The sequence below is a fragment of the Salvelinus alpinus genome, chromosome 3 (genome assembly GCF_045679555.1).
Source record: "Salvelinus alpinus chromosome 3, SLU_Salpinus.1, whole genome shotgun sequence".
NCBI lineage: Eukaryota > Metazoa > Chordata > Actinopteri > Salmoniformes > Salmonidae > Salvelinus > Salvelinus alpinus.
Window position 1 is genome coordinate 67,759,387 of NC_092088.1, and position 20,957 is coordinate 67,780,343.

The 20,957-nt window shown below is 47.1% G+C and overlaps 1 protein-coding gene across 1 annotated transcript in view; it reads left to right on the top strand.

Annotated features, from left to right (window-relative positions):
* ankfn1a (ankyrin repeat and fibronectin type III domain containing 1a) overlaps nt 1-20,957 on the top strand; it is a 217,353-nt gene that overhangs the window by 169,426 nt on the left and 26,970 nt on the right. The window contains exons 20-22 of the mRNA XM_071393819.1: nt 14,476-14,650; nt 17,081-17,249; nt 18,707-18,873. Of these exons, the coding sequence (XP_071249920.1) occupies nt 14,476-14,650; nt 17,081-17,249; nt 18,707-18,873 (511 nt within the window). The remainder of the gene's footprint in view (nt 1-14,475; nt 14,651-17,080; nt 17,250-18,706; nt 18,874-20,957) is intronic.

A 20,957-nucleotide genomic window follows, 5' to 3' on the forward strand; every position in this document is an offset into this window, starting at 1 on the left:
ACAGTTCTTGGGGTGGATGCAGGCGGCAGCGGAGTGAGGAGACGAGGAAACAGTTCTTGGGGTGGATGCAGGCGGCAGCGGAGTGAGGAGACGAGGAAACAGCCCTTGGGGTGGATGCAGGCGGCAGCGGAGTGAGGAGACGAGGAAACAGCCCTTGGGGTGGATGCAGGCGGCAGCGGAGTGAGGAGACGAGGAAACAGCTCTTGGGGTGGATGCAGGCGGCAGCGGAGTGAGGAGACGAGGAAACAGCCCTTGGGGTGGATGCAGGCGGCAGCGGAGTGAGGAGACGAGGAAACAGCCCTTGGGGTGGATGCAGGCGGCAGCGGAGTGAGGAGACGAGGAAACAGCCCTTGGGGTGGATGCATGCGGCAGCGGAGTGAGGAGACGAGGAAACAGTTCTTGGGGTGGATGCAGGCGGCAGCGGAGTGAGGAGACGAGGAAACAGTCCTTGGGGTGGATGCAGGCGGCAGCGGAGTGAGGAGACGAGGAAACAGCCCTTGGGGTGGATGCAGGCGGCAGCGGAGTGAGGAGACGAGGAAACAGTCCTTGGGGTGGATGCAGGCGGCAGCGGAGTGAGGAGACGAGGAAACAGCCCTTGGGGTGGATGCAGGCGGCAGCGGAGTGAGGAGACGAGGAAACAGTCCTTGGGGTGGATGCAGGCGGCAGCGGAGTGAGGAGACGAGGAAACAGTTCTTGGGGTGGATGCAGGCGGAGTGAGGAGACGAGGAAACAGCCCTTGGGGTGGATGCAGGCGGCAGCGGAGTGAGGAGACGAGGAAACAGCCCTTGGGGTGGATGCAGGCGGCAGCGGAGTGAGGAGACGAGGAAACAGCCCTTGGGGTGGATGCAGGCGGCAGCGGAGTGAGTAGACGAGGAAACAGTTCTTGGGGTGGATGCAGGCGGCAGCGGAGTGAGGAGACGAGGAAACAGTTCTTGGGGTGGATGCAGGCGGCAGCGGAGTGAGGAGACGAGGAAACAGCCCTTGGGGTGGATGCAGGCGGCAGCGGAGTGAGTAGACGAGGAAACAGCCCTTGGGGTGGATGCAGGCGGCAGCGGAGTGAGGAGACGAGGAAACAGCCCTTGGGGTGGATGCAGGCGGCAGCGGAGTGAGGAGACGAGGAAACAGCCCTTGGGGTGGATGCAGCGGAGTGAGGAGACGAGGAAACAGCCCTTGGGGTGGATGCAGGCGGCAGCGGAGTGAGGAGACGAGGAAACAGCCCTTGGGGTGGATGCAGGCGGCAGCGGAGTGAGGAGACGAGGAAACAGTCCTTGGGGTGGATGCAGGCGGCAGCGGAGTGAGGAGACGAGGAAACAGTTCTTGGGGTGGATGCAGGCGGCAGCGGAGTGAGGAGACGAGGAAACAGCCCTTGGGGTGGATGCAGGCGGCAGCGGAGTGAGGAGACGAGGAAACAGCCCTTGGGGTGGATGCAGGCGGCAGCGGAGTGAGGAGACGAGGAAACAGCCCTTGGGGTGGATGCAGGCGGCAGCGGAGTGAGGAGACGAGGAAACAGCCCTTGGGGTGGATGCAGGCGGCAGCGGAGTGAGGAGACGAGGAAACAGCCCTTGGGGTGGATGCAGGCGGCAGCGGAGTGAGGAGATGAGGAAACTCACCTTAGTTATGATCAACTGAATGACAAAAATATTTGAATAAAGTAGGCTAATGCAATTAAAGGCATGTATCAAATTCTTGCTTATACTGAAATTCCCTAAGTCACTAATTTAAAGCAATGGTAGTGTGTGGTCACCTATATGATAATTTCAGCACCGTTTTGATTGGGACAGCGCCATCATGCTGCTTTGAGACAAGCGTGGGGGAAAGGTCTAGATAAATCAATCAATGTTAGATTTTTGTTTTAACTGAATCCCGGTTTGGATATTTGGTAACAATTAGGCTGGGAAATTGTTTGCTAAGTTGAGGTGAGTGCTTCACTCACATAACCTACTCCCGACCAAAAGCCTGTAACTTGTTTGATAATCAGTCAATGTGATTTTCACTGAATCTCTGCCTGTATATTTGGTTGATTGATCTCTGGCTGGGCAAGTGGAGGTGGTAGCTCATTTATTTGTTTGCTCATCTATCACTGATCAGAAACATTTAGCATGCCAAGATGTATCCTAAATCAAGTGTATTATTTTGCACTTGACTCACGTAGTAGCCTTATATAATCTATCCACCAGAGAGCTGTGAAAGCACGTCCTGGTTTTTAGGTCTTAATGTCACTTAGCCTACTTCGATATAATCAATCATAAATTAATGTCAGTACACAGCATACGAGTTGTTAATGCCTTTAAATACAATCAAGCATTTTATTTTTAAATGAAATAACAAAGGTAGCCTTGAATAATTAAACAATAAATAACTTGCTTGTCTGCCAAACACCAAACATCCATTTGAATAATCTCTAAAAAGCCCTTTGTTTTAAATGTATGTTTGATTAAGGAAACATTTGAATCAGTTACGGGTCTACTTTCGATAGTTTACAAGGTCCAGTAAGGTGCATTAGCAGAACAGTCATAGGGTTTATTTTGTTAGGATGTATCTACCATTGGAATATGGGCTTCTTCTGATACTGAGATGCGCTGCCTGTCATCGTCTTGGGGATCTTCATGCTCCCGAGTACGCTCCAGCCTATTCCTATCACAATTTGAAGCATTTCAATAATCAGAAATATACATTTCATCATGCCAACAGATGTCTCTGGCCCAGCCAATATTGGAATCCTGGTGCCGCTAGTGGCTGCAGCTGCTGCGACTGAGAGAGCTGTAGTAGGCTAAAAGGTGCACAGACACAAGCTCAAAAACCTCCCGGCCCGAATCAATAAACAAAATTTGAGAATGACAACTCTATGCTGAGTAACTACAGGTCTGTTTTTAGATTGTCTGTCTGGCTGTGTATACTGTAGGAAGTATTAGAGTCTGTCTGGCTGTGTATACTGTAGATAGTATTAGGGTCTGTCTGGCTGTGTATACTGTAGATAGTATTAGGGTCTGTCTTGCTGTGTATACTGTAGATAGTATTAGGGTCTGTCTGTTTTTAGATTGTCTGTCTGGCTGTGTATACTGTAGATATTATTAGTGTCTGTCTGGCTGTGTATACTGTAGATAGTATTAGTGTCTGTCTGGCTGTGTATACTGTAGATAGTATTAGTGTCTGTCTGGCTGTGTATACTGTAGGTAGTATTAGAGTCTGTCTGGATGTGTATACTGTAGATAGTATTAGGGTCTGTCTGTTTTTAGATTGTCTGTCTGGCTGTGTATACTGTAGGAAGTATTAGAATCTGTCTGGCTGTGTATACTGTAGGTAGTATTAGAGTCTGTCTGGCTGTGTATACTGTAGATAGTATTAGGGTCTGTCTGGCTGTGTATACTGTAGGTAGTATTAGAGTCTGTCTGGCTGTGTACACTGTAGGTAGTATTAGAGTCTGTCTGTCTGTGTATACTGTAGGTAGTATTAGAGTCTGTCTGGCTGTGTATACTGTAGATGGTATTAGGGTCTGTCTGGCTGTGTATACTGTAGGTAGTATTAGAGTCTGTCTGGCTGTGTATACTGTAGGTAGTATTAGAGTCTGTCTGGCTGTGTATACTGTAGGTAGTATTAGAGTCTGTCTGGCTGTGTATACTGTAGGTAGTATTAGAGTCTGTCTGGCTGTGTATACTGTAGGTAGTATTAGGGTCTGTCTGGCTGTGTATACTGTAGGTAGTATTAGAGTCTGTCTGGCTGTGTATACTGTAGGTAGTATTAGAGTCTGTCTGGCTGTGTATACTGTAGGAAGTATTAGAGTCTGTCTGGCTGTGTATACTGTAGGTAGTATTAGGGTCTGTCTGTTTTTAGATTGTCTGTCTGGCTGTGTATACTGTAGGGAGTATTAGGGTCTGTCTGGCTGTGTATACTGTAGGGAGTATTAGGGTCTGTCTGGCTGTGTATACTGTAGGTAGTATTAGGGTCTGGCTGTTTTTAGATTGTCTGTCTAGCTGTGTATACTGTAGGGAGTATTAGGGTCTGTCTGTTTTTAGATTGTCTGTCTGGCTGTGTATACTGTAGGTAGTATTTAGGGTCTGTCTGTTTTTAGATTGTCTGTCTGGCTGTGTATACTGTAGGTAGTATTAGGGTCTGTCTGTTTTTAGATTGTCTGTCTGGCTGTGTATACTGTAGGGAGTATTAGGGTCTGTCTGTTTTTAGATTGTCTGTCTGGCTGTGTATACTGTAGGTAGTATTAGGGTCTGTCTGGATGTGTATACTGTAGGTAGTATTAGGGTCTGTCTGGATGTGTATACTGTAGGTAGTATTATAGTCTGTCTGGCTGTGTATACTGTAGGTAGTATTAGAGTCTGTCTGGCTGTGTATACTGTAGGAAGTATTAGAGTCTGTCTGGCTGTGTATACTGTAGGGAGTATTAGGGTCTGTCTGTTTTTAGATTGTCTGTCTGGCTGTGTATACTGTAGGTAGTATTAGAGTCTGTCTGGCTGTGTATACTGTAGGAAGTATTAGAGTCTGTCTGGCTGTGTATACTGTAGGGAGTATTAGGGTCTGTCTGTTTTTAGATTGTCTGTCTGGCTGTGTATACTGTAGGTAGTATTAGGGTCTGTCTGGCTGTGTATACTGTAGGTAGTATTATAGTCTGTCTGGCTGTGTATACTGTAGGTAGTATTAGAGTCTGTCTGGCTGTGTATACTGTAGGTAGTATTAGGGTCTGTCTGGCTGTGTATACTGTAGGTAGTATTAGAGTCTGTCTGGCTGTGTATACTGTAGGTAGTATTAGAGTCTGTCTGGCTGTGTATACTGTAGGTAGTATTAGAGTCTGTCTGGCTGTGTATACTGTAGGAAGTATTAGAGTCTGTCTGGCTGTGTATACTGTAGGTAGTATTAGGTTCTGTCTGTTTTTAGATTGTCTGTCTGGCTGTGTATACTGTAGGGAGTATTAGGGTCTGTCTGGCTGTGTATACTGTAGGGAGTATTAGGGTCTGTCTGGCTGTGTATACTGTAGGTAGTATTAGGGTCTGTCTGTTTTTAGATTGTCTGTCTAGCTGTGTATACTGTAGGGAGTATTAGGGTCTGTCTGTTTTTAGATTGTCTGTCTGGCTGTGTATACTGTAGGTAGTATTAGGGTCTGTCTGTTTTTAGATTGTCTGTCTGGCTGTGTATACTGTAGGTAGTATTAGGGTCTGTCTGTTTTTAGATTGTCTGTCTGGCTGTGTATACTGTAGGGAGTATTAGGGTCTGTCTGGCTGTGTATACTGTAGGGAGTATTAGGGTCTGTCTGGCTGTGTATACTGTAGGTAGTATTAGGGTCTGGCTGTTTTTAGATTGTCTGTCTAGCTGTGTATACTGTAGGGAGTATTAGGGTCTGTCTGTTTTTAGATTGTCTGTCTGGCTGTGTATACTGTAGGTAGTATTTAGGGTCTGTCTGTTTTTAGATTGTCTGTCTGGCTGTGTATACTGTAGGTAGTATTAGGGTCTGTCTGTTTTTAGATTGTCTGTCTGGCTGTGTATACTGTAGGGAGTATTAGGGTCTGTCTGTTTTTAGATTGTCTGTCTGGCTGTGTATACTGTAGGTAGTATTAGGGTCTGTCTGGATGTGTATACTGTAGGTAGTATTAGGGTCTGTCTGGATGTGTATACTGTAGGTAGTATTATAGTCTGTCTGGCTGTGTATACTGTAGGTAGTATTAGAGTCTGTCTGGCTGTGTATACTGTAGGAAGTATTAGAGTCTGTCTGGCTGTGTATACTGTAGGGAGTATTAGGGTCTGTCTGTTTTTAGATTGTCTGTCTGGCTGTGTATACTGTAGGTAGTATTAGAGTCTGTCTGGCTGTGTATACTGTAGGAAGTATTAGAGTCTGTCTGGCTGTGTATACTGTAGGGAGTATTAGGGTCTGTCTGTTTTTAGATTGTCTGTCTGGCTGTGTATACTGTAGGTAGTATTAGGGTCTGTCTGGATGTGTATACTGTAGGTAGTATTATAGTCTGTCTGGCTGTGTATACTGTAGGTAGTATTAGAGTCTGTCTGGCTGTGTATACTGTAGGTAGTATTAGGGTCTGTCTGGCTGTGTATACTGTAGGTAGTATTAGAGTCTGTCTGGCTGTGTATACTGTAGGTAGTATTAGAGTCTGTCTGGCTGTGTATACTGTAGGTAGTATTAGAGTCTGTCTGGCTGTGTATACTGTAGGAAGTATTAGAGTCTGTCTGGCTGTGTATACTGTAGGTAGTATTAGGGTCTGTCTGTTTTTAGATTGTCTGTCTGGCTGTGTATACTGTAGGGAGTATTAGGGTCTGTCTGGCTGTGTATACTGTAGGGAGTATTAGGGTCTGTCTGGCTGTGTATACTGTAGGTAGTATTAGGGTCTGTCTGTTTTTAGATTGTCTGTCTAGCTGTGTATACTGTAGGGAGTATTAGGGTCTGTCTGTTTTTAGATTGTCTGTCTGGCTGTGTATACTGTAGGTAGTATTAGGGTCTGTCTGTTTTTAGATTGTCTGTCTGGCTGTGTATACTGTAGGTAGTATTAGGGTCTGTCTGTTTTTAGATTGTCTGTCTGGCTGTGTATACTGTAGGTAGTATTAGGGTCTGTCTGGCTGTGTATACTGTAGGTAGTATTAGGGTCTGTCTGTTTTTAGATTGTCTGTCTGGCTGTGTATACTGTAGGGAGTATTAGGGTCTGTCTGTTTTTAGATTGTCTGTCTGGCTGTGTATACTGTAGGTAGTATTAGGGTCTGTCTGGATGTGTATACTGTAGGTAGTATTATAGTCTGTCTGGCTGTGTATACTGTAGGTAGTATTAGAGTCTGTCTGGCTGTGTATACTGTAGGAAGTATTAGAGTCTGTCTGGCTGTGTATACTGTAGATAGTATTAGGGTCTGTCTGGCTGTGTATACTGTAGGTAGTATTAGTCTGTCTGGCTGTGTATACTGTAGATAGTATTAGGGTCTGTCTGGCTGTGTATACTGTAGGTAGTATTAGAGTCTGTCTGGCTGTGTATACTGTAGGTAGTATTAGAGTCTGTCTGGCTGTGTATACTGTAGGTAGTATTAGGGTCTGTCTGTTTTTAGATTGTCTGTCTGGCTGTGTATACTGTAGGTAGTATTAGGGTCTGTCTGTTTTTAGATTGTCTGTCTGGCTGTGTATACTGTAGGTAGTATTAGGGTATGTCTGTTTTTAGATTGTCTGTCTGGCTGTGTATACTGTAGGTAGTATTAGGGTCTGTCTGTTTTTAGATTGTCTGTCTGGCTGTGTATACTGTAGGTAGTATTAGGGTCTGTCTGGATGTGTATACTGTAGGTAGTATTATAGTCTGTCTGGCTGTGTATACTGTAGGTAGTATTAGAGTCTGTCTGGATGTGTATACTGTAGGTAGTATTATAGTCTGTCTGGCTGTGTATACTGTAGGTAGTATTAGAGTCTGTCTGAATGTGTATACTGTAGGTAGTATTATAGTCTGTCTGGCTGTGTATACTGTAGGTAGTATTATAGTCTGTCTGGCTGTGTATACTGTAGGTAGTATTAGGGTCTGTTGGTTTTCTAGGTGGTATTAGAGTCTGTCTGTTTTCTAGGTGGTATTAGGTCTAGGACTTGGCACCATAACAGTTTTTGTTAGATCATTAACTTAGAGCAGGGTTCCCCAACTGGTGGCCCACGGCCGAATTTGGCCCGCAGGTGTTTTTATTTGTCCCCCCCAAGTCTTCTGAGCAAAAAAATAAGACTGTAAAAACACCAGGAATTCAGCTCTAAGTGATTTTAATTTAACAAATCTGTTCTCAAGTATTCCCACGCTTAATAGAGAGACACGGGATTTCATACAAATGTCAGCAAGGTTTGAAATTATTCATGTTTTAGTCAAACATATTATATCTGTTTGGGCTTCTTGCGGTCAATTTGCGGTTTACAAATTATTTGTAATTATGTTCTGGCCCCTTGACCATCCGCTCAAGAAAAAATCGGCCCGCGGCTGAATCTAGTTGATGATCCCTGACTGAGAGGAATGCCAACTCGCTGTTTACACCTCTGATGTTGTCAGCTAACATTCACCGCATTACACACATTCTCTACTGGGACACTCCCCGCTAATCTACCTTGAGTATTATGTTACATTGACTCTGAGGCTGTGAGTGTGTGTGTTTGTGTGTGCGTACGCATGCTGGCGTGTGTGTGTTTGAGTACTATCAGATCTGATTTCTATGGGGCTGGGAGGAATAGGTTGAAGTATGTGTGCAATGCTCCTTGGCTATGCTCTGGATGCTCTGGACGCTAGTCAGCTAGCGGAGTGTCTGGACTCTAGTCAGCTAGCGGAGTGTCTGGACGCTAGTCAGCTAGCGGAGTGTCTGGACGCTAGTCAGCTAGCGGAGTGTCTGGACTCTAGTCAGCTAGCGGAGTGTCTGGACGCTAGTCAGCTAGCGGAGTGTCTGGACGCTAGTCAGCTAGCGGAGTGTCTGGACGCTAGTCAGCTAGCGGAGTGTCTGGACGCTAGTCAGCTAGCGGAGTGTCTGGACGCTAGTCAGCTAGCGGAGTGTCTGGACGCTAGTCAGCTAGCGGAGTGTCTGGACGCTAGTCACCTGTGCTGCAGTCCTAGTTAGCTGTGCTGTGGTTGAAAAATAGGGGTAGGGTTGTGGAGAATCGAAGGACCATGAATGTAATAAGAAATCTTAGGTGCTGGCTTAAGGCCGGTAACAACCACTACAGAATGTCCGGTCAGAACAAGGATGAGGCGGATGTCCAGGTTAGGGGGAGTTTAATGGAAGAAGATGTCCACATTCACACATCAAACACACATCTGACCTCTCATGGTTCAGATAACTGATAATTATGTCCAGTGAGAACTGACATTAACTATGTGGTTCTGAAAGGAAAGAGGAGAATGAAAACTTAGGCTATGGCACTGCTTTAATATGAATGACATGGCTGTATAAGCCAGCACAGGTAAGTAATAACAGCAAGGGCTATACACTACAGAAAGCATAAGGCCTAGTCACATGGCAAGAGGCTAAACAGCCTTTTGAACTTGTACACATGAAACTCAGGCAAATGTGCTCAAATAAACATAAGAGTAATGATGAAATGTAAACAGAATATAATTACAATGAGTGTGAGTCATATACAGTACCAGTCAAAAGTTTGGACATCCCTTACTCATTCAAGGGTTTTTCTTTATTTTTACTATTTTCCACACTGTAGAATAATCGTGAAGACATCTAAACTATTAAATAACATATGGAATCATGTAGTAACCAAAAAGGGTTAAACAAATCAAAATATATTTTAGATTCTTCAAAGTAGCCACCCTTTGCCTTGATGACAGCTTGGCATTCTCTCAACCAGCTTCATACGGTAGTCACCTGGTATGTTTTTCCAACAGTCTTGAAGGAGTTCCCACATTTACTAATCACTTGTTGGCTGCTTTTCCTTCACTCTGCGGTCCAACTCATCCCAAACCATCTCAGTTGAGTTGAGGTCGGGTGATTGTGGTGGCTAGATCATCTGATGCAGCACTCCATCACTCCTTCTTGGTCAAATAGCCCTTACACAGCCTGGACGTGTGTTGGGTCATTGTCCTGTTGAAAAACAAATTATAGTCCCGCTAAGCGCAAACCAGATGGGATGGTGTATCGCTGCAGACTGCTGTGGTAGCCATGCAGGTTAAGTGTGCCTTGAATTCTAAATAAATAACTGACAGAGTCACCAGCAAAGCACCATCACACCTCCATGCTTCACAGTGGGAACCACACATGCAGAGATCATCCGTTCACCTACTCATCTCACTAAGACACGGCGGTTGGAACCAAAAATCGCAAGTTTGGACTCATCAGACCAAAGGACAGATTTCCATTGCTCGTGTTTCTTGGCCCAAGCAAGTCTCTTCCTCTTATTGGTGTCCTTTAGTAGTGGTTTCTTTGCAGCAATTCGACCACGAAGGCCTGATTCACGAAGTCTCCGCTGAACAGTTGATATTGAGTTGTCTCTGTTCCTTGAACTCTGTAAAGCATTTATTTGGGCTGCAATCTGAGGTGCAGTTATTTGCCAATTTCTGAGGCTGGTAACTCTAATGAACTTATCCTCTCCAGCAGAGGTAACTCTGGGTCTTCCTTTCCTGTGGTGGTCCTCATGAGACCCAGTTTCATCATAGCACTTGATGGTTTTTGCGACTGCACTTGAAGACACTTTCAAAGTTCTTGAAATGTTCCGGATTGACTGATCTTCATGTCTTAAAGTAATGACTCTCTTTGCTTATTTGAGCTGTTCTTGCCATAATATGGACTTGGTCTTTTAACAAATTGGGCTATATTCTGTATACCACCCCTACCTTGTCACAACACAACTGATGGCTCAATTGCAATTAGAAAATAAATAAATTCCACAAATTCACTTTTAACAAGGCACACCTGTTCATTGAAATGCATTCCAGGTTACTACTTCACGAAGCTGGTTGAGAGAATGCCAAGAGTTTGCAAAGCTGTCATCAAAGCAAAGGGTGGCTACTTTGAAGAGTCTCAAATATAAAATATTTTTTAATTTAACACTTTTTTTTGGTTACTACATGATTCCATATGTGTTATTTCATAGTTTTGATGTGTTCACTATTATTCTACAATGTAGAAAATAGTACAAATAAAGAAAAACCTTTGAATGAGTAGGTGTGTCCAAACTTTTGACTGGTACTGTATAGAATAGGAAATAGCACATCACCATAAATGAGCAATGCTAATAAACGGCTAATCACTAACAGTCATACTAAAATGTTCATGCATTCCAATGCAAAATGCTAACGGTAGTGCTAGCGGGAGTGCGAGCTAGCTCAAAAGCTCAACGTACGATAATTATACACAATAGACCACAAAACTTTGGAAGTGTCCACCGAGGTCGGTCCCTCTCCTTGTTCGGGCGGCGTTCGGCGGTCGACGTCACCGGTCTTCTAGCCATTGCCGATCCACCTTTTATTTTCCATTTGTTTTGTCTTGTTTTCCCGCACACCTGGTTTGCATTCCCTCCTTACTTGTCTTGCATATAACCCTCTATTTCCCCCCATGTCTGTGTGTGGAATTGTTATGTGTAAATGTATGTGTACTCCAGGCTGGTTTGCGCCGGGTTATTGTAACCCGTGTGTGTTTAGTTTTCTGAGTGCCGTGTTTTGTTCGCCTCAATAAAGGGCTCCGTTTGCTACGCATTTCTGCTCTCCTGCGCCTGACTTCCATGCAGCCAGTTACGCACTCCTTTACAGGAAGTGCTCATCGGGATGGGGAAAGCACATTTCTGACCACACAGTGTGCTGGTGCCACAGACTAACTGAAACAGAAGTCCCGGGAATCAAGGCTGCTGATAGGCTGAATGAGATGTGGTGATAAGTATTTGGTGTGACCTTGACCAATAAGACACAAACAAAAGTGGGGGTCCTCTGAATATGAGACTAATTCTGCCCGACTAGAACTAGCCATAAAGGATGGCTAGAATCAGCTGACTGAAGCTGGCTGTTTTAACAGCGGTCCTAGTTAGCTGGGCTGCGCTCCTAGTCACCTGTGCTACGGTCCTAGTCACCTGTGCTGCGGTCCTAGTTTGCTGTGCTGTGGCCCTAGTTAGCTGTGCTGCGGTCCTAGTTAGCTGTGCTGCGGTCCTAGTCACCTGTGCTGCGTACTAGTTAGCTGGGCTGTGGTCCTAGTTAGCTGTGCTGTGGACCTAGTTACCGGTGCTGGCTGCGGTCCTAGTCACCTGTCCTGCGGTCCTAGTTAGCTGTGCTGCGGTCCTAGTTAGCTGTGCTGCGGTCCTAGTTAGCTGTGCTGCGGTCCTAGTTAGCTGTGCTGCGGTCCTAGTCAGCTGTGCTACGGTCCTAGTTAGCCGTGCTACGGTCCTAGTTAGCCCTGTTGCGGTCCTAGTCAGCTGTGCTGCGGTCCTAGTTAGCTGGGCTGCGCTCCTAGTCACCTGTGCTACGGTCCTAGCCACCTGTGCTGCGGTCCTAGTTTGCTGTGCTGTGGCCCTAGTTAGCTGTGCTGCGGTCCTAGTTAGCTGTGCTGCGGTCCTAGTCACCTGTGCTGTGTACTAGTTAGCTGGGCTGTGGTCCTAGTTAGCTGTGCTGTGGACCTAGTTACCGGTGCTGGCTGCGGTCCTAGTCACCTGTGCTGCGGTCCTAGTCACCTGTGCTGCGGTCCTAGTCAGCTGTGCTACTGTCCTAATTAGCTGTGCTGAGGTCCTAGTTAGCTGTGCTGCGGTCCTAGTTAGCTGTGCTGCGGTCCTAGTTAGCTGTGTTGCGGTCCTAGTTAGCTGTGCTGCGGTCCTAGTCAGCTGTGCTACGGTCCTAGTTAGCCGTGCTACGGTCCTAGTTAGCCCTGTTGCGGTCCTAGTCAGCTGTGCTGCGGTCCTAGTTAGCTGGGCTGCGCTCCTAGTCACCTGTGCTACGGTCCTAGTCACCTGTGCTGCGGTCCTAGTTTGCTGTGCTGTGGCCCTAGTTAGCTGTGCTGCGGTCCTAGTTAGCTGTGCTGCGGTCCTAGTCACCTGTGCTGCGTACTAGTTAGCTGGGCTGTGGTCCTAGTTAGCTGTGCTGTGGACCTAGTTACCGGTGCTGGCTGCGGTCCTAGTCACCTGTGCTGCGGTCCTAGTCACCTGTGCTGCGGTCCTAGTCAGCTGTGCTACTGTCCTAATTAGCTGTGCTGAGGTCCTAGTTAGCTGTGCTGCGGTCCTAGTTAGCTGTGCTGCGGTCCTAGTTAGCTGTGCTGCGGTCCTAGTTAGCTGTGCTGCGGTCCTAGTTAGCTGTGCTGCGGTCCTAGTCAGCTGTGCTACGGTCCTAGTTAGCCGTGCTACGGTCCTAGTTAGCCCTGTTGCGGTCCTAGTCAGCTGTGCTGCGGTCCTAGTTAGCTGGGCTGCGCTCCTAGTCACCTGTGCTACGGTCCTAGTCACCTGTGCAGCGGTCCTAGTTTGCTGTGCTGTGGTCCTAGTCACCTGTGCTGCGGTCCTAGTTAGCCGTGCTGCGGTCCTAGTTTGCCCTGCTGCGGTCCTAGTTAGCCCTGCTGCGGTCCTAGTTAGCCGTGCTACGGTCCTAGTTAGCCCTGCTGCGGTCCTAGTTAGCCCTGCTGCGGTCCTAGTTAGCTGTGCTGCGGTCCTAGTCAGCTGTGCTGCGGCCCTAGTCAGCTGTGCTACGGTCCTACTTAGCTGTGCTGCGGTCCTAGTCAGCTGTGCTGCGGTCCTAGTCAGCTGTGCTGAGGTCCTAGTCAGCTGTGCTGCGGTCCTAGTCAGCTGTGCTGCGGTCCTAGATACAGTGGGAAGTGAGAAACAAAGGGAAACATTGAACTGCGTTTTTCCCCTTCATCTCAAGAAAACACTGCAGTCAGACAGACTTTCTTCTCTCTCATCCCTCTTTCTCTCTCTCTTTCTGTCTGTTTACTCTCTTCTCTCTATTTCACTGTCTCTCTCACTATCCCTCCCTCGTGTTAGTGTGTGAGACAGAGAGGCAGACACTAGACGGGCAGCAGTGTGTATTTGGATCTGACAGTATAATATTATGCTACAGACACTGTGCCAAAGCCTCATGTATTTTCATCTACAGATCATGGAAATACTTGGGAGCTTTGGCTGTTGATGGATGTAGAGAAACTGGAGAGTGTTGTGCCCATGGTCAGTTGAGGAGAGAAAGAGAGAGATGATGAGAGAAAGAGAGGGACGAGGGGAGAGGAGATATGGAGAGGGACGAGGGGAGAGAAAGAGACGGGTGAGAGGAGAGAGAGGGATGAGGGGAGGAGAGAAAGAGAGGGATGAGGGGAGGAGAGAAAGTTCTAAGGGAATAGAAGTGAGAGGTGTTGAGTTTCTCTCTACAGGTGAAACAGATGTGTATGGGTGTGTGTGGGTGTGTGTAGGTGTGTGTGTGTGTTCTCTGTGCGTTGGTGCGTGTGTTTGTGTTAGTTGTGTAAATGAGTTGTTTGTTGACATTGGTCTGAGGTGGTAGAGGTGACCTCAGTGGTTAGCTTGACACAGGGAGTATTATACAGTATATACACCCACTGGGCCAGTTACACACACACACTCGCACTTTGGAAGAGGACTTCACACATACACACACACACACACACACACACACACACACACACACACACACTATAAGTTTCAGGTAAAGAGGAATATAGACAGGCAGACATACACTCACTGTTGCTGGCAAGGAAGTATACACACACACGCGTCCAGGGGCAGTGGAAGATGGGATTTACTAGGTCTTTCCACAGACTGCACCACAGAGCACAGTGGGGGTCCGAGGGAGAGCCCACATACAGAGAAATTCCCTGGAGAAAAACAACGATCCACAAACACACACATAAACAGACCGATGGACATAGTGATACTCTACTGGTGCATCGTAATGTTTTCGGCAGCATCAGCCTTCAGTCACAGCCCATTACTCTGTTACTATTCCGCTGCTCAGTGCTATGCTCCGACACAGAGCCATCACAACAACTTGGAACCTATGATCTTATTCCTGCTTACATTAGGTGTTCCTCTTCTTTCTCTCTCAGGGAGGAGTGGGACTGGCTGCAGAGACTGTCAACCCTAGAGGATGGAGAGGAGAGAACGGCGGGAGAGAGAGAGGGAGCAGATCAAACGACAGACAGTAACACACCGCTCCTCTACTACGAGCTACAGACTTCCCTCAAGGCCCTGCTCAAACTCATCAACCTACCTCTGCACCAGGTACACACACACACACACACACTCACAGGAATGCACGTATATACAGTGGGGAGAACAAGTATTTGATACACTGCCGATTTTGCAGGTTTTCCTACTTACAAAGCATGTCGAGGTCTGTAATTTTTACCATAGGTACACTTCAACTGTGAGAGACGTAATCTAAAACAAAAATCCAGAAAATCACTTTGTATGATTTTTAAGTAATTAATTTGCATTTTATTGCATGACATAAGTATTTGATACATCAGAAAAGCAGAACTTAATATTTGGTACAGAAACCTTTGTTTGCAATTACAGAGATCATACGTTTCCTGTAGTTCTTGACCAGGTTTGCACACACTGCAGCAGGGATTTTGGCCCACTCCTCCATACAGACCTTCTCCAGGTCCTTCAGGTTTCGGGGCTGTCGCTGGGCAATACGGACTTTCAGCTCCCTCCAAAGATTTTCTATTGGGTTCAGGTCTGGAGACTGGCTAGGCCACTCCAGGACCTTGAGATGCTTCTTACGGAGCCACTCCTTAGTTGCCCTGGCTGTGTGTTTCGGGTCGTTGTCATGCTGGAAGACCCAGCCACGACCCATCTTCAATGCTCTTACTGAGGGAAGGAGGTTGTTGGCCAAGATCTCGCGATACATGGCCCCATCCATCCTCCCCTCAATACGGTGCAGTCGTCCTGTCCCCTTTGCAGAAAAGCATCCCCAAAGAATGATATTTCCACCGCCATGCTTCACGGTTGGGATGATGTTCTTGGGGTTGTACTCATCCTTCTTCTTCCTCCAAACACGGCGAGTGGAGTTTAGACCAAAAAGCTCTATTTTTGTCTCATCAGACCACGTGACCTTCTCCCATTCCTCCTCTGGATCATCCAGATGGTCATTGGCAAACTTCAGACGGGCCTGGACATGCGCTGGCTTGATCAGGGGGACATTGCGTGCGCTGCAGGATTTTAATCCATGACGGCGTAGTGTGTTACTAATGGTTTTCTTTGAGACTGTGGTCCCAGCTCTCTTCAGGTCATTGACCAGGTCCTGCCGTGTAGTTCTGGGCTGATCCCTCACCTTCCTCATGATCATTGATGTCCCACGAGGTGAGATCTTGCATGGAGCCCCAGACCAAGGGTGATTGACCGTCATCTTGAACTTCTTCCATTTTCTAATAATTGCGCCAACAGTTGTTGCCTTCTCACCAAGCTGCTTGCCTATTGTCCTGTAGCCCATCCCAGCCTTGTGCAGGTCTACATTTTTATCCCTGATGTCCTTACACAGCTCTCTGGTCTTGGCCATTGTGGAGAGGTTGGAGTCTGTTTGATTGAGTGTGTGGACAGGTGTCTTTTTATACAGGTAACGAGTTCAAACAGGTACAGTTAATACAGGTAATGAGTGGAGAACAGGAGGGCTTCTTAAAGAAAAACGAACAGGTCTGTGAGAGCCGGAATTCTTACTGGTTGGTAGGTGATCAAATACTTATGTCATGCAATAAAATGCAAATTAATTACTTAAAAATCATACAATGTGATTTTCTGAATTTTTGTTTTAGATTCAGTCTCTCACAGTTGAAGTGTACCTATGATAAAAATTACAGACCTCTACATGCTTTATAAGTAGGAAAACCTGCAAAATCGGCAGTGTATCAAATACTTGTTCTCCCCACTGTATACACACACACACCAATCTGTCTCTACAGTAGCTCTGTGCCAGGCACATAAAACCCATCTCTCATCAGGTCCCTCTCTGACAGGAGCCATATTGGATGGTTGATGGTCCTGATGTTAGCCTCTCTATTAAGTTTATAGTTTCTGTTTCATCTTTTATCTTCTCTCTACCTCTGAACACTCCTCTCTTTACTCAGAGTTGTTTTACAACACAAATCACCTGTGCTCTGAAAGCCATCCATCTCCCTGAGTGTCATCAAATCAAATGTATTGGTCACATACATGTGTTTAGCAGATGTTATTGCGGGTGTAGCGAAAAATAAACAATGTTGTGTTCTTCAGGAATGTCAGTATCAGAGTGCTGAGGCTAGCTATGTGGTGGTGTCTACGTCAGAAAAATGACACCCTATTTCCTATATAGAGCCCTATGGGCCCTGTTTACAAGTAGTGGGTGTCAATAGGGTGTCATTTTTCGGACGGAGGCACCACCACATAGCTAGCCTCAGCACTCTGATACTGACATTCCTGAAGAACACAACATTATGTTGTTTATTTTCTAAAAAGAACTGGACAGACAGAATGTCTATCACACTTAGAGGGAAGAGTTGGAATGTGGGTTCGATGAGTCATGCCATGTCGTTTGTGCCTTAGTGAATGTGTGTCCCTGCCTGTGTGCTTGCCTGTGTGCACATGTGGGTGTGTGTGTGTGTGCGCGCCCGGCTGTATGTGTCCCATCTTTGCCCCTGTTCATATTCTTACTGTGTTCATGTCTGGTTGCAGGCCAAGCACTTCCGTATCTACACTCACGAGGTGTTGGAGCTGGGTCATAATGTTTCCTTTCTGCTGCTGCTGCCGGCAGCTGACGATGTGTGTACCGCTCCCGGACAGAGCAACCCCTACACTCCCCACTCCGGCTTTCTCAACCTCCCTCTACAAATGTTTGAGCTGGGTACGTCTACACTGACCACTGCCTTCTGTTAAGCCCCTCATCTTGTTGGAACATCTATTTTCTCCCATCTTTCCCTCCTCTATCCCTATGTACATCTCTCTCTCTTTCTCCCTCACGCTCCCTTGAATGAGTGAGAGATAATTTTTTCTCTTTCTCTGTTGGCCCTTCTCTCTCTTTCTCGCTTTCTGTTCCTCTCTCCCTCCCTCTCCTTCTCTCTGTTAGCCTCTGTTCTTCTCTCTCTCTCTTGCGTTCTCTCTCTCGCTCTGTTTCTCTCTCTGTGTTAGTTCAGTGATTGAAGATTCCTCTCTTTTCCTCTGGTCCCTAGGGCCACACATTAAATCAGTCTCTCTGAGGGCTCCAGAGCAGCGCCATGCTGATCTGACCTTTGACCCCTTCTCAGAGTGACTAGCCCCAGAGATTAGTAGTGCCGTGAATACAAAGACACGTTCATCAATCTTGTTATACACCTGTTATATGCTGTTAACATGTATTCTGATATAGTTATTTATTTGATCAAACCTTTATTTTTTCAGGCAAGTCCCATTGAGACCGATGTATTTTACAAGGGTGCTCTGTTTACAAATGCAGAATAAAATGCATAACAACGATTTAATAACACAATTATAACAATCTCGCCAGTCCACTTCCGTGCGTATAAGAAGTTAATTAGTCTATATATTGTATTTTCTGATATATATTTGTCTCTTTAATCCACTTCTGTGCGAATATGAAGAAGTTCATTAAGAACACCTGCTCTTTCCATGACATGGACTGACCAGGTGAATCCAGGTGAAAGCTATGATCAGCTGTCACCTGTTAAATCCATATCAATCAGTGTAGATGAAGGTGAGGAGACAGGTTAAAGAAGGATTTTGAAGCCTTGAGACAATTGAGGCACGGATTGCGTATGTGTGCCATTCAGAGTGTGAATGGGCAAGACAAAGGATTAAAAAACTACAACGCTGCTGGGTTTTTCATGCTCAACAGTTTCCTGTGTGTATCAAGAATGGTCCACCACCCAAAGGACATAAAGCCAACTTGACATAACTAACAAATGCTTGTAGTCCACGCCCCGATGAATTGAGGGTAAAGGGGGTGCAACTCAATATTAGGAAGGTGTTCCTATTGTTTTGTACACTCAATGTATGTCTCGGTATACAGTATTAACACTGTATATGTCTCTCTCCAGTCCAAGTCTGTGCCTATAAGAAGTGATTTAGTCAATATATTGTAAGTTCTGATATATATTTGTCTCGCTCCAGCTCAATTCTGTGAATACAAGGAGAAGTTGGAGTCTATATTTTATATTCAAAAATATATTTCTCTCTCAAGCCCATTTCTGTGAATACAGGGAGAAGTTTGATGTTATATTTTATATTCATATATATATTTATCTCTCCAGTCCACTTCTGTGCGAATAAGAAGTTCATTGGTCTATATATGTCTTGTCTCTCCAGTCCATTTCAGTGCGTACAAGGAGAAGTGCATCAGTCTGTACTGCCGCATGTCATCTGTCTTGGACCTGGATGCACTTATTACCCAGCAGGCATTGCGAGAGGCCATAATGGACACAGAGGTTGCCACTGCCAAACAGAGACACCAACATATACTGGACTATATACAGGTAGGGAGATATAACTGTCCCTGTAAATTTATAGCATGAAACTGGCAGCAGAGTTGCCAGCTAAATGCTGTAGTTTTGCTTTACAGCGGGGATGCTGTCACATGTTTAACAGTAAGAAAAACAGTGTTGTATTATACAATATAGCATTATACTGTAAATAGGCCTACTGTAATAATTACAGCAACACAGCTGTATTATATAATTACAGTAATTTGCTGGCAACTCTGCTGCCAGTATAATGCTGTAAATGTACAGTACAGCATGTTACTGTAATATTTTTACGGTAATTGTAATGAATTAATTAAATTAATTGAAGGGAGGCAAGTGTAACGGCTGTCAATGTCGTTCTCCTCCTCAGACGAGGAGGAGCATGGATCGGACCAAGATGCGGAGTAGGAGGTATTCATGATTTTAATGACAAACCAACAAACACTAACAAATTAACAAAACAACAAACGTGACTAACCTGCAACAGTCCTGTGTGGCCCAAACGCTAACACAGGAAACAAACACCCACAAAACACCAGTGAAACCCTGGCTGCCTTAGTATGACTCTCAATCAGAGACAAACGATACACACCTGTCTCTAATTGAGAATCATACCAGGCCGAACACAAAACCCAACATAGAAATACAAAACATAGACTGCCCACCCAACACTCACGCCCTGACCAATAAAGACATACAAAACAAGAGAAAACAGGTCAGGAACGTGACATAACCCCCCCCCTTAAGGTGCGAACTCCGGGCGTACCAGCACAAAGTCTAGGGGAGGGTCTGGGTGGGCATCTGACCACGGTGGTGGCTCAGGCTCTGGGCGAGGTCCCCACCCCACCATAGTCACTCCCCGCTTCCGTATCCCCCTCCCAATGACCACCCTCCAACTCAACCCACCTAAATGAAGGGGCAGCATCGGGATAAGGGCCAGCACCGGGATAAGGGGCAGCAGCTCCGGGATAAGGGGCAGCAGCTCCGGGATAAGGGGCAGCAGCTCCGGGATAAGGGGCAGCAGCTCCGGGATAAGGGGCAGCAGCTCCAGGATAAGGGGCAGCAGCTCCGGACTGAGTGGCAGCTCCGGACTGAGTGGCAGCTCCGGACTGAGTGGCAGCTCCGGACTGGGTGGCAGCTCATGACTGGGTGGCAGCTCATGACTGGGTGGCAGCTCATGACTGTAGGGCAGCTTATGACTGTAGGGCAGCTTATGACTGTAGGGCAGCTCATGACTGTAGGGCAGCTCATGACTGTAGGGCAGCTCATGACTGTAGGGCAGCTCATGACTGTCTGGCGTCTCTGGCAGCTCCTGACTGGCTGGCGTCTCTGGCAGCTCCTGACTGGCTGGCGTCTCTGGCAGCTCCTGACTGGCTGGCGTCTCTGGCGGCTCCTGACTGGCTGGCGTCTCTGGCGGCTCCTGACTGACGGACGGCTCTAGCGGCTCCTGACTGACGGACGGCTCTAACGGCTCGGGACAGACGGGCGGCTCTAATGGCTCGTGGCAGACGGATGGATCAGATGGCGCTTGGCAGACGGATGGCTCAGACGGCGCTGGGCAGACGGATGGCTCAGACGGCGTTGGGCAGACGGATGGCTCAGACGGCGTTGGGCAGACAGATGGCTCAGACGGCGTTGGGCAGACAGATGGCTCAGACGGCGTTGGGCAGACAGATGGCTCAGACGGCGTTGGGCAGACAGATGGCTCAGACGGCGTTGGGCAGACGGATGGCTCAGACGGCGTTGGGCAGACGGATGGCTCAGACGGCGTTGGGCAGACGGATGGCTCAGACGGCGTTGGGCAGACGGATGGCTCAGACGGCGCTGGGCAGACGGATGGCTCAGACGGCGTTGGGCAGCCGGGCAGTTCAGGCACCGCTGGGCAGACGGGCAGTTCAGGCACCGCTGGGCAGACAGCAGACTCTGGCCGGCTGAGACGCACAATAGGCCTGATGCGTGGTGCCGGAACTGGAGGTACCGGGCTGAGGGCACGCACCTCAGGGCGAGTGCGGGGAGGAGGAACAGGGCTCTGGAGATGCACTGGAAGCCTGGTGCGTGGTGTAGGCACTGGTGGTACTGGGCTGGGGCGGGAAGGT